Source organism: Protopterus annectens, chromosome 10.part0 (assembly GCF_019279795.1).
Source record: "Protopterus annectens isolate FY-2018-M chromosome 10.part0, PAN1.0, whole genome shotgun sequence".
NCBI classification, from domain to species: Eukaryota; Metazoa; Chordata; order Ceratodontiformes; family Protopteridae; genus Protopterus; species Protopterus annectens.
The window spans coordinates 653,411,534-653,425,864 of NC_056744.1; the positions used below are offsets into that span (position 1 = coordinate 653,411,534).

General features: G+C 40.6%; 1 protein-coding gene across 1 annotated transcript in view; it reads left to right on the forward strand.

Moving 5' to 3' along the window:
- Positions 1-14,331, forward strand: part of PCSK9 (proprotein convertase subtilisin/kexin type 9) — a 243,288-nt gene that overhangs the window by 156,461 nt on the left and 72,496 nt on the right. Inside the window, exons 9-10 of the mRNA XM_044085507.1 lie at positions 10,883-11,031; positions 12,050-12,227. Coding sequence (XP_043941442.1) covers positions 10,883-11,031; positions 12,050-12,227 — 327 coding nt within the window. The remainder of the gene's footprint in view (positions 1-10,882; positions 11,032-12,049; positions 12,228-14,331) is intronic.

The window sequence follows — 14,331 nt, forward strand, 5'->3', positions numbered from 1 at the left end:
TCCCCTTTCCCCCTCCCCAAAGCATTTTTCTGAACATTAATGACATGAAGTAGGGCATGTACTGTAGAGCCACTTGCAAGTCCAACAAATTCTGAAAAAGTCCAGTATTTCCAGATTTTCTTGTTCTGTCATATTTCACAAATATAATGATTGCATTGTAATCCCACATTAAGTTACTGGTTTTACTACTGTTAATCTCCATTGCTCAAATCCTGTCTCTGCTTCATTTCCAACATACTCTCTATTCTTCTAGTCAACTTTCATGCTCCCTTCCTTCTCTCCAACATTTTTTGTTGAAACAGTGGAAAGGGTTTCACAGGTAGTCTTTCTGTTTCACAGTTCACTTTTTGTTGGACAAACTTTTGTATTTCCTCTTTAGTATGTACTTCATCAAAAATACTTTTGTCTGTCCAGGGAAGAATACCTTGAAGACAGCTAAGTACAGTAGTTTGAATCTCACACTTGCGTCTTGATATTCCCTGAATAGTGGAATTAATTTATTTCTCTTCTGCCTGGTGTATGAGTAATCATTCTCTACAAGCACTCTACTGTCTCCCATTTTTAGCATTTTGTCCTTCTGCCACAGTTTTGTCAGAATCAACCCCTTCTGCTGGTAGGATTGCATCTTTACTAGTAAAGGTCTAGGTTGCTTTCTCATAGCCAGGTTTGGAGCATACACATGATGTGCCCTTTCAACTAAAAACTCCTGGTGTGGAATACCAGTCCGTTGTGTATTTGTACTTTCATAAAATGAATATGTTCTGTTCCTTCCAGCTTCTCTGGTATAGCTAAAAATCTCAGGTTTTCCCTACATGTTCTGTCCTCTAATTCTATTTTTTTAAAACGTCTCTTCCTGCGAGTCTCTTAGTCAGCCAGCTTTTTCTTCATTTCAGCCTCACCTCATCTGAATATCTGTTTAAAGCTTCTTCCATTTTTTCCTGCCTTTTATTATTTATGTTATATACTCCATCAGTGTTTAGTTTATTTTAAGCAGGTCTGTGTGCAGTTGTCTTGTATCTCCCTGCAGATTACTGGAAGTCATGTCTGGAGGTTGCATTTCTTTTTCCTGAACTATTGCAGTACCTGCCTTATTTAGTGTTTCTTTCTCACATTTTGTAGCTGATTTTTTCCAGGTGCTCTGTATTTCTTTTTTCCTGGCATCCAGGTAGTACACTTACTAGCCAGTTACTGAAATTTACTCATGAACACAAGTCTGCTGGCCTTCTCTGACTTTCTGTTTTCACACTGGGAGAGCTAGAGTTAAGCTGTTACTCAATGTGCAGCCATCTTGGAAGTCCGTACGTATGCAAAGGTTAGAAGAAGATGGGACTCAAGAACTAATAGCTAAGATGGGACGGGATGAGATAAAAGTGCTAATGTATAAAAAATCAACACGAAAGTTTCTAGAAATGGTATTCCTGTAGAAGTCTGGGAGTTGGGAGGGAAGAAACTGATAAATAGCTGAAAGGTTTTGTTTAACAATACTTTAAAAGGGTGGGAAGTACCATCATCTTGGAAGAAAGTTGTGTTGGCTGTGCTAACTAAAGAGGGGAAAGGCCCTTCAGACCCGACTTTATATAGAGCAGTTTAAATTTTGAGCCATGATTATAAAACATTTGTCTATACTAGCTAAGAGAATGGCTATGCTGTTGTACAAACTGACAGATATGTTTTTTTTTTTGAGAGGATGCAAATGTTTAACAAGATGATAAGAGCAATGATAATCCAGAGGAAAGCAGAGTGCAAGAAGACCCCATTTTGCTGGTGGGCCTTGATGCAAAGCAGACATTTGATAGATTTGGTTGGGATTTTATGAGTAGAGCAATGGCAGCATTTGTGTTTTCTGATAGAATGATGGAGTTAACTAGGAATAGATATGAAGGGTCAAGGGCAAGAATCAAGGTGGGTCACTTCCTCTCTAACAGTCTGTTTGAACAGAGGAACCAGGCAGTGGTATCCTATTTCCCTTTTGTTATTTGCTTACACTTAAAACCACTGGCAAGGAAAATAAGGGACTTACACATTCAAGGGTATAACTGGAAGGGTACTCAACAAAACTTGGCCTTATATGCACATGGTATTATTTTTAACCTGGTAAATCCAGAAAAGGATATTTCAGTGTTATGGTCATTTTGAGACTGTTTCAAGTTTTTTTCAGGATATAAAATAAATGAAAGTAAAACAAAGACGAAAGCAGTAAATTATGTTCACACACTTGAATTTGCTTAGCAATACCCATATATATGGGAACATAATAAGATGAAGTATTTAGATGTATGGATTAAAAATGATTCTGTTAAGGCAGCTAAGGATATGTGGGAAGAGAGTAAACAAAAAACAGTACAAAAATGTAAAATTGGAAGAGCTTGATTATGGATAAGGGGGTGTGAGTCTATCTATAGGCAGCCGTTTCTTCAACTGCCGATAAACTAAAGAAATTATGCAGGAACACCTTTCGGCAACAGTGGACTTTTCCCTTTTCTTCGCTGTTGTGTGAACTTGCAGAAGGTACATATAATTTCAAGGAAGACAGATTGTTCCCCATATTAGGGGTGCAGGGGATCTATGGCAGTTGAAGAAACAACTGTTGATTGACAGATATGCATACAGATATGAATAGTAAGATACAAGCAGTGAAAACGTTTTAGTTCCTTTAGCTCTATTATACACGTCACATATGTTTTTATCAGTCATTGGAGAAGTTATGGATTTTAATTAATAAAAAGTTGAAGGAATTTATTTGGGAAGGCATGAGCACAAGGGTTAAATGGGATAAGTTGATAAGTCCTTCTATTCCCATGTTGCAGTACTCTGAACATGTGGCTTTTCTCCTCTTGCTACCTGAATGTCCGACCAGTATACAAAAGATTTCAGTTACTGTATGGTGCATGGGACATATGAAGTAGCTAACAGAGCTTGGGCCATAAAAGTGATGTCTGCACACACCAGCTCTCAGAACTTCTCAGCCGCCAGTCGAACGTCAGTGTTCCTGCCTTCCCAGCCATCGGAGTCTAGAGAAATCAGATAAGTGCCCTGTTGGGGAACCTTTTCAGTCATTGTTATTGTTTGTAATGTTTGTTCATGTCATCCAGAAAGGGCAAGTGTAAGTGCAGCTGTCAGATACCTCACAAGGATGCCGACAATCAGTGTTTGTTTTATCTAGGTAGGTTGCACGATTACAAGGCCTGTACCATCTGCCAGGCGTTTGTGCCCAAAACTCTCCATAGCCAACTCCACACGCTTAACTTATATTTAGAAAAACAGTGTCTGAAGCAATTATCATTAGGTATTGAGGGTTCCACCGACTTGCCTTCCGAACCACCTAAAAAGAAGGCCAAGACTATCAGGCTTACAACTGCTGCTGTGCCTCCTCCATCCGACTCTCAGCCTGCAGACGTCAGCCTGGTTGAAGGCTCGGGTTCTGCCACTTCGGATACAGCAAGTACCTATACAGAAGCTTCACAATGCTATGCAGAGGGCACATCCATGGGGGTTTTCCGACACCAAGGGGGAACCTGCAAATTCGATAGGACCATTGGACCCCTCCGTTTCCATGCAGGCATCCAACTCTGGGTCTTCCACAGTTCAGACGCCCACTAGGCCATCTCTCAAAAGGAAGGAAAAAAGAAAGCATGTGTCTCCTGCTCCTGAAAGTACTCCAGATTGGCAGGCATTTAGTCAAAGCCTGCCTTTATGGCCTTATGGACTACCACTCCAGGGACATCCACAATTCATCCTCCAATGTTGAGCCCCAGGCCTCAGGCTTCAGATCCTTCTCAGAGGGAAGAGGAAGAATACTCTGATTCTTCTGAAGAAGAATCCCTTTCATATGCTTCCCAGCTACCTTCTCCTCTGGTATATGGTTCCCCAGAGGAAGAATCTGTTGATCCTGACTCCCCAGCAGAGGATCTAACCTTTGGGGAAACTATTGCCAAAATGGAGGAACACTTTAAGTGGGAATCATCTGAAATGACAGAGGTAGAAAAAAGGTATTATGACCTCATTCAGATGGTTTCCCCAACTCCTACTACTGTCTCTCCCATTCTTCCTGCTTTCCTGGATGCCTTCTCAGCAGCATCCCTGAACCCAGACTCTCAGCCCCCTGCACCATGTACTGATGTGTTTTATAAGTCCCTGAGACTGCAAAATTCCTTATTAAGTGCTCTGCTGCAGACTGTGCCACAATTTCCATTTGTACTGACAAAGCTTCAAAACTACTGCCTTCCACCACCCTACTCCCTGCTGATAAGGAAAGCAAAACCATGGAACGTTTGAGTAAGAAAATCTATACTTCTGCTACTCTAGCTATCAGAGCAACTAATTATCAGACACATATGCCTAAATATGCCTTATCCCTTGTGGAGAAGATTTCCAATGAATTGTTTGACTCCCCAGACTCTGCAGCCAAAGCTCAACTGTGTCCACTAGTTGCCCTTACTTCTCAGGTAACCAGGCACTCTACCATGTGCAGCTATGATGCTGCTGAGGCCTCAGCCAGGTCAGCAGCATCAGCCTTAAGAAGGTATTCCTAGCTACACCTCCAACCGCTACCAGATGATTTCAGAGCTAATCTGATTGATGCTCCTTTGGACAATGCAGCCCTGTTTGGAGCAAAAGTGGCTGACTTATTCAAGTCCTTACAGCAAAAGGGGAAAGAGATGCAGGACTTAAAAACACCTATTGGTTTCCCTTATTCCAGAGACATTATCCTGCCAAAACACAATTTATCAGAAAACACTCACACCCTGCTTCCTCTAATAGGCTTATAAAAACCTCTAGGAAGCAACCTACTCCTACCAGAGCCACCCCATCGACCAGCCAGAAGTCGCCCTTTCAAGACAGGGCAGGTAGTGTGTGACTACCTGCCAACCTTGGAGTCCCCACCTTCTACTTCCATTCCTCTCTCATTACGTCTCTCTCACTGTCTCCAAGTGTGGAGACTCATCACCTCAGACAAATGGGTCCTTTCTATAACAGAAGATGGGTACTTCATGACCTGGATTATTCCCCCAAAGAGAAACGATATCCCACAGCCCCCAAAAGTAAAGCTCCACCTATTACAACCTGTGCTAGACAACCTGATGACTCAAGGTACTATTCAGACAGTCCCACTGTGTGCAATAGGAAGAGGATTCTACTACAGGATTTTTTTCTGGTTCCAAAAAAAGACGGTACCTCATGGCCAATTCTGGACCTCTCAGTTCTCATCCTCTTCCTTCTGGTACCAACCTTCAGGATGTTAACCTTACCAACTCTCTTTCCACTCCTACTCCCTCAAGGGTTCATGGCAACCTTAGACATCGAGGATGCCTACCTTCACATCCCTATAAGGCCCAGTTTCAGGAAATACCGGAGGTTCTCTGTGGGCTCTTCTCACTTTCAGTTCTATGCCTTACCCTTTGTGTTTTCTACTGCACCCAGAGTTTTCACCAAATGCTTGGCTCCAGTTATTGCCTTCTAGAGGACAAAAGGAGTCCAGATATTCCCTTACTTGGATGACCTGCTCATTCAGGCAGACTGCAAACAGACCCTCCTGCAACATTTACAAGTTGCCATTACTCTCATATAGTCCCTGGGATTTCAGATCAATTTCCCAAAATCCCAACTGGAGCTTGGAGCTAGTTTTCTTGGGGTGCAGGATCTGTACAGAAGTAATGAAAGCTTACCTTCCACCCCAAAAGGTAGAAAGCTTGACCCAACACCTGCTTTTGGTCCTTCACACCACAGAATTAACTGTAAGGCAGTACCTCAGGCTCCTAGGCTGCATGGCATCACCTATCCCCATGTTACCTTTAGCAAGACTCCACATGAGGAAACTACAATGGTACCTCAGGTCAGTTTGGACACAGCACTCCCACCCCTTCGAGTTCAGGGTTCCCCTCCTGCCCTGCCTCAAACAGGAAATACTTTGGTGGTTGAATCAGGTGAACCTCAACCCGGGTCTTCCCCTTCAACCATCTCAACCCAAACAGATCATGTACACAGATGCCTCAGACTTAGGCTGGGGAATAACTGTGGAGCACCTGAAAGTGCAAGGAGTGTGGCCAGTGCCATACAGGAAAGAGCACATCAATATCCAAGAAATGAGGGCAATATTACTGGCACTGTAGGCCTTCCAAACCAATCTCCACCCAGGACCCCTAAAAATCTTTACAGATAATACCACAGTGCTGTGGTATCTCAACAAGCATGGAGGGACCAACTTTTATTTGCTTTGCAGACTAGCTGTCCTAGTGTGGGAACTGGCCACCTCCCAGGTAGTGACCTTATAGGTGGCATACATACCTTCACAACAGAATTCTCAGGCAGACTCCCTCAGCAGACCCATGACAAAGGCACCGAATGGATGCTACACAGGGATGTCTTCCTGGACCTGGTCCACCAGTGTGGTACACCTCAAATAGACCTTTTTCCCTCCTCCATCAACAGGCAACTTCCTTCCTTCTGCACCAGACTACTAGATACCTTTTCAGTTTCCTGGAAGGGGATGTTTCTCTATGCATTCCCCCCCTCCTCCCTTGTTCAAAAGGTCCTGCTGAAAATTCAGCAGGACAGACCAAAAATCTTGCTGGTGACTCCCTATTGGCCAGGACAGCATTGGGTCCCCTTCCTACTACAACTACCCAAGAGCAATCACCACAGGTTACCCCCCCCCCCAGAGTGGACCTTCTCACACAGGACAAGGGATCCCAAATCCACCCACAGTGGCAGTCTCTTGACTTCACACTGTGGGTGATAGGATTCTGATCCCTTTCAGACACCTTTACAATGAGGACATGCTCACTGTCCTGCATGAGGCCAGGAAATCCTACCTATCTAAGTGGAAGAGATTCTCCATATGGTGTCTTAAAAGGCAGTTGGACCCATTGCAAAGCAAGGCTCCTCTAGTACTGCCTTACCTGTGTGAACTATTGCAGACCGGGCTAGCATTCTCATCTATTAAAACCCATTTGTCTACCATTTCTGCATGTCTTTCCATATATCCCCCCTTAGCTTCCAGACTTCCTGCAAAGTTGTTCGTTAAGGAGGTTCATGTCAGAACCACCAAAGAAGCCCTCTCCCCTCCATGGGACCTGAACTATTTTTTTTTTTTATTGGAGTTCACACTTCCCCCATTCAAGCCAGCTGCTAAAGCTTCCCTAAAGCACTGCACATGGAAGACTGTCCTCCTAGTGGCCTTGACTTCAGCTAGGAGGGTGTCGGAGTTGCAAGTCCTCATGACTATTCCTCCCTTCCTAGTATTCCACACAGACAGGGTTACTCTTAGAACTAACCCTTCCTTCATGCCCAAGGTGGTTAATGACCTTTCCTTAAATCAAGCCATCCACCTACCCACCTTCTTTTATAATCCACAAGGAGACAGTGAGAGAGTACTTCATTCCCTGGATGTGCACAGGCAACTCAGATTCTATCTGCACAAGACCAAGTCCATCAGGCAGGCTGATCAACTGTTTGTCTCCTTCCACCCCAGGGCCCTAGGGAAGGCAGTATCCAAACAAGCAATTTTAACATGGATTTCCAAACCCATTACCTTTTGCTACAAACAACATGGGAAATCCCTGCAAGGTACTGTAAAAGCACATTCCACCAGAGAAATGCCTTTCTCTGGGGCTTTATTCAGGGGTTTGGACACTTCCACTATACTTGAAGCAGCCACTTGGTCTTCTGTGCATAACTTCACCAAAAGTTACACGTTAGACCACATCTCTAGGGCCAGAGCTGAATTTGCCAGGGCTATCCTCCATGGATTCCTGGAGAATTCTACTAGGCCATCTCCCCCTTCCTCACAGTAAGCTTTGGCACTTACCAATATGTTCAGAATATTGCAACATGGGAATAGAAGGAAATAGAAAAGTTGTGTAAAATCTTACCATAACCATAGATGTCCTTCTCTTCCATGTTGCAGTATTCCTTCCCACCCACCTACCCTTCCTGGTATATGGTAATTCCCTTTTTGGATGGCACAGGACTGGCATTACCCTTAGAAGGGTAGGTTCTGACTGGGGCACTCAGTTCTGAGGGCTGGTGTGTGCAGACTTCACTTTTATGGCCCACACATTGTTAGCCACGTCAGACATCCCACACACCATACAGTGACTGAAATCTTTTGTATACTGGCTGGATGTTCAGGTAGCAAGAGGAAAAAAACTGTATGTTCAGAATGCTGCAACATGGAAGAGAAGGACATATGTGGTTATGGTAAGATTTTACACAACTTTTCTATCTTATAGAACAAAGTTGTTTAGAATTATCTGATTTGAAGAGATATTTTAGAGCTACACAGTTAATGCTTACATACATGACACTGGCAGACTTAAAAATCAATGTGGAAAGTGATAATGATGAAATGCGGCAAGTTGGAGAAATAAAGAAAGAGTAGGATTTACGATACAGATCCTAAGGAGGATAACAAAAACATGCAGAATACTGTAGCAGAAAGTATTCTAAGAATTAACTAATATGGAAGTGAAGAATGGAGATTTTTCCAGTAGGGATGCCTGCAAATAGTGGTATAGAAAATAAAAAGACAAGAGTAGTCAGGAATTTACAGGAGAAAACTGACAAAGGAGCCAAGATACTGGGAGCAAATATGTGGAGAGGGAAAGGTAATAGAGTGGAATGAGGCTAAGCAGAAGTTTGGTTTGCAGGTTAGAGACTGCCTTCCATACCAGAGATTAACATCAGAGTATAGGCAAAGAAAAGGGCATAGGGGAGTGCTAAGTGAAAGACCAGCACTGGTAGAATTTTTAGGAGAGTTTAGAACAGAAGCTGCTGTTAAAAAGGGCTAATTAGTAGGGCTTAGGAAAATATTTCATGGTACCTATAAGAATCCATAAAAGAAAGAAATGATTGGTAAGAGGGACTGGAAAGGCAGTTTACAAAGGAACAATGGGAGGACATCTGTATGGCTCCCAGGTATGCAACAGTGTGTTTGAAGTGTTTGCATAGGTATTTTGATACCCCAAGCAGACTTCATAAAAATTTTCCTTAGCAGAAAGCAAATGCTGGAGATCTGATGGGAAAGAAGAGAGAGCGAGAGAGGTAACCGGGAACATGTCTTTTTTTTGTGGGGGGGACTGTGACAAACTGGAATATTTTAAACGTTCCCTACAGAGTTCACTTCCAGAAATGGTGGGGGATCAAATGGTTGTAACTAAGGAAATGATTTTTTTGAGTTGGGACATGATCTGAATTGCCTAGACATTAATACTTATTGGCTGCAAAAAAATACTAAAAAATGGAAATCAAAATTTAAATCAGCTATAACTGGAGTACTGAATATTGTCAAGGAGGTAAAAGAAATAAAGGTGGGATCTTTAGAAAAGGGAAGGATCAAATTACAAAGAAAGAAAGAAAGAAATGGAATCTGTGGGGAAAAATGCATGCAGAATAGTGTTCAGGAGGAGGAGTGAGGTTTAAGGGAAGGCAGGAATTGAGCAATGTATCTAATGTTGGAATGAATGACAATTGTTAAAAAGAAAAACAAAAAAACATGTAATGTATAATGCATGTAAATGTTAATGTATAATTTGCCAGTCTAAATATTCTATGGAGAGTCAGATGAAGTTTATATTGCTCAGGACAGACAATTGCTTGCTATACAATTATTTGTATGTCTATTTTCCATTAAAATATTTTGTTTTAATTTATTTAATTGCAAAAATATACGAACCAGTAATGTGAAATGTTGCAGATTACGCTGGGGTAAATTTGTTTATGATTAATTCCTTAGTATAGGTGAAGGTGATGTTTGAATCTGAATTATTAAAGCAAGTGCATCTGAATGCATCATCTCTGAAGTATTTTTAAGAAGTTTCCTGAGTAAAAGTAGATTTTTGTTTCTGATTCCTTGCGAGATGTTACTCCAGCTTACTTATTTTAGCCAAGGATTTTTTTCACCTGCTGCTTAAAGTATAATGAGGTCTGAAAAGTTAGATACCTTGTTAGCTGTGCAGAGAGTATGCCTGGTTTCTTATCGGGAGTTTTTTTTTTTTTTCAGTAGAGGGGTAGTAATTTAAGTGATTAAGCCTAAGCGCTTTAAAAATGTAATGGGAGGGATGCTTAACTTACAAATGTATACAAACAGAAAACAAAGTAAAGAAAAATAAATGTTAGTTATACCTAAGATAGTACATGTATCCAGGTCTCTGCAACAACAAAAAAGGTATGCATTCCAAGTAGATTAAAACTTGTTAATAAGCATAAGGAAGAGAGTACATTTATTCTGATGTCTGGAATACAAAAAAGCTGGATAATATGCTTAACCAGACAGGCCAAGGTCCTGTCAAAATATCACTAGTTAAAATAGAAATATGTTCAGGCCCAAAGTGCAAGAGCTGTGTGCAAACAAATGTTCAAGCATCCAGAAAGCAGCAGGAATGCAGCACACCAGAAAAGTCCAAAGTCAATATAGGTTCCACAGCTGTCATGTTGCTGTTTCTTTGCATCTTCAGGCTACATACTTATTGTTCATTGAACTCTGAAGTTGAATTACTGTACTTTCTGTTTGGACCTTTATCTGATGCTTTAAAATTGCTGCAGTGAACATGGTTGCCAGGTAGATTTATGATAAAGAAACTCATTAAGGAAGAGCCATCTCCATTCTTTTGTGATTTTTATCTTTCATCTGGACTTTCATATTCACCGGACTTAAACGTTGTTAGTAATTGACTTCTTCATATCATCTTTTTCTTACTAACTATGCAAAAGTGTATTTTATTTCTTTAAACAAAAAGGGATTTATTGTTCTTTCATCTTAAGTAATTAAATTAAACAAGGATTTATTGTTATTTTTAAGCAATTAAATACTTAATCAAGTAATTAATTAAATTACTAATCCATTTTGTTTTGTTTTATTTTTTTCTTTTAATTTGTTCTGCAGAAGAACTGTTGTTTTGCCGAACAGTCTGGTCCAAGCGATCTGGTTTGTCTCGTACAGCCATAGCAACTGCTCACTGTAATGAGAAGGAAGAGATGTTCAGTTGTTCCAGTTACTCTGAGAACGACAAGCGAAGAGGAGAACATATAGAGGTAGATGCAGTTCATGAACTCATATCTATCTACACACATAACTTGTTACATGCATTTATTTGTACGTCACCTTCTGTACATTTACCCATAAAGTTGTTCTATATGTTTTTGTTCTCATAACTTGTTATAAATGTGGGAACCCTTTAACACTCTTCCCATGAACATTTCATGCATCTCTTTTATACTTTACTGTGAAGATGTGTTCATTTCTTACTCACGTCTTTTGTCCTCCTGTGGCTTTGTCTTTCTGCATTGTAGTAGGCCATTTTGGATGGCACAGATAACCTTCTGTCCCATTCACAATGTTGTTTACAAGATATCAGAATACAAGGTACCTAGTAATATCCTTGGTGTTATACTGATCCTGCTTTCTTTTGTTTTCATTGCTTTCTGTTTATCCTTTAATTACAACTACCTTGCCCAACATTTCATTCTTTACTGACTGTGGTAATGTACTGTTTGACACATGCAGCCTCCATGGCACTTCCACAGAAATGCTGATGAAGGGTTGATTTTTCTGTACGTACCTTGACATTTTATTTAGAATAGCATTTAAGCTCACTGCTTCCAATTCCTGCAACCTGTGTTTAAAAAGCAGGTTACCAGTACTACAATATTTCAAAGTCAAAATCTCATTGCCCTACAGAGTATGTGTATACATATTTTTGCACCTTGAAATTTATGTTAATTACAAAAATTACTGAAATAACTAGATTAACCCAACTAACATTAGAGCAGCTGAAAAGGACACTAAGGATTTTATATATATATATATATATATATATATATATATATATATATATATATATATATATATATATATATATATATATATATATGCGCCTTGTATGCTTGTTTGAAGGCATGTAATTCCTCTTCTCTTTAAAAAGAATTACTCAACCCAGAATAACTATGCATCTGCTCATGTAAAGGCAAACATTGCAGTATGTTGTCAGCTTACTGATGGGTTTGTTTACAGTATTTTAGGTCTTTATTTTTATTTGGACTTGTGTTTCAGCATCATGGTGGAAAGAAGATGTGCACTGCTCACAATGCATTCGGTGGACAAGGTGTATATGCAGTTGCAAGGTGCTGCATCTGGCCAAAAGCAGACTGTCACACTAACTCTACAGCTTCAGCTGAGGATGCTGTTGAGGCAGACATCGGCTGCTCCAAGGAGGATCACATCCTAACTGGTAAGAAGAAATCTGACCAAGTAGTTTAGAACAGGGCAAGTAAACTAAGAATGTCATATGAGTTTTCTTTACCCCGACTACAGTTCTGACTGAAAGAAATGTTATCAGTATATTACCACTGAATTAAATGAAATTGATCAAGACACAGTATATCGAAGAATTTAATCTAAGTTACACTGAAAATACAAAACATCAGAAAACAGCGTTTGCAAATGTAAACATTAATATTACATTTACAGTCACACAATAAGCTAAAAAAAAACACTTCCGTACAAAAGAGAATATAGCATTCATGCTGCACCACTAACATGCCTCTCCCAAAGAGATATTTAATACCCATTTTTTTGTGCGAACTCCATGCATGAGACAGAGAAAGTCTTAAATTAACATGTTTTCCATTTTTTTAATCCACATATCTTAGACGTTAGAGAGCCCCAGTGGTATAGCAGTTAGCGTTGTCACCTCACAGCAAGAGGTTCTCTGGTTTGATTCTCGGCTAGGGTGCTTTCCATGTGGAGTCTGCTTGTTCTCCCTGTGTTCGTCTGGGTTTCCTCCAGGTGCTCTGGTTTCCTCCCATAGTCCAAAGACATGCAGTAAGTAGGTGGATTGAACACTCTAAATTGGCCCTAGGCATCAGTGTTTGCATGTGAATGTGTGTGGTGCACCCTCCAAGGAGGGTTGGGCATGGAGTAGCAACATGAGTCCATAAACACCATAAGTGTTACAGAAACAACAAGTGCTGAAAGGTGCTCATTGCCCAATGTACCACATGGTGCATAAATGGGAGAGAGAGAGATCTTAGACTGTCTTTCTAAAACAGTAGAAAACAACAGTACTAATATGCAACTTAGTGTCTCTTACACTACTTCCACCTTTTTATCGACAAGTGAAATAAATGCAACAGCTGCTTGCCTAAAAAGAATTCACCTCCACAACACAAATCATTACAAGACATTTTTTAAGTGAGGGTCCTTACCCCCAAGTTTAGGCCTCTGCCTCCACACCCCTGGGACCTTTACATACTAACTCCACAGCTGCACAACAGTGAAGAAAGTGAAATTTCATAAATTATGCTATAGTCGATGTTCCTCAGTTCAGCTGCAGAGTAATTCAGTCTGTCTCACCACCGACTGATTTTAACACTAATATTAGCCAATGATGAAATGAACAAATGAACAAAGATATGGAACCCATGATAGTTGCTAAAGATAGGTCAAGACTGCATGATAATTGCTAGTAAGATTCCATACTGTCATTCCTCTATTTTCAAATATTTCTTGTTTTTGTAAAGTGTTTGTTTCACTCTGTGCACTGTACAGCAGCATTGAATTGTAACTGTCTCTGCTTTCTGCATTTAGTACTCCATTTATGTCAAATATTTCTTGGTATATTCACTGTATATACTGTTATCTCAGAATCATAGCTGTGCATTGAAATATGTAACTGCCTCTCTGGCCTAGAGTTATAGCTGAATATGGTCTGAGGACTACACTCTAGAGTGTGTGTGTGTGTGTGTGTGTGTGTGTGTGTGTGTGTGTGTGTGTATGTATGTATATATATATATATATATATATATATATATATATATATATATATATGTAGGTAGGTAGGTACTAGGCTATTGGCCCTAGGGCCTATATAAGCCTAGCCAAACATGTACCTTGGCTTTCACCTCCAAAGAAAATTATTTTCCTGTGCCCCTGTCGAGCAGAACCACAGAAGTGATCCCTGGGGTGAATTTCCTATTTCCCATCCAATCATCAAGATTTTTCTTGGAGTGCTAATGAGGAGCTCTGTTTGACATAGATAGGTAGTCTGTTCCAGAGTATGGGAAGTCTCTTGGATAGGAATCTATCCCTCCAGCATGTTCTGTTTATTGTGGTGACAGGGTTTAGGTCCCTAGAATGTGTAGCCCGGAGGGATTGGGATTTCTTTAAGTGGAGCATGTCCAACAACTCTGGGTTTGACATAGCTTTATATGTTAGGCAGAGATCGCCTCTGAGTAGGCGATATGCGACGGAGTAAAGCTGGAGTTTTTTGAGACAGTCTACATAAGGCATCTGTTTGATGCCAGTAATCCTCTTTGTGAGGTATTTCTGTGGCC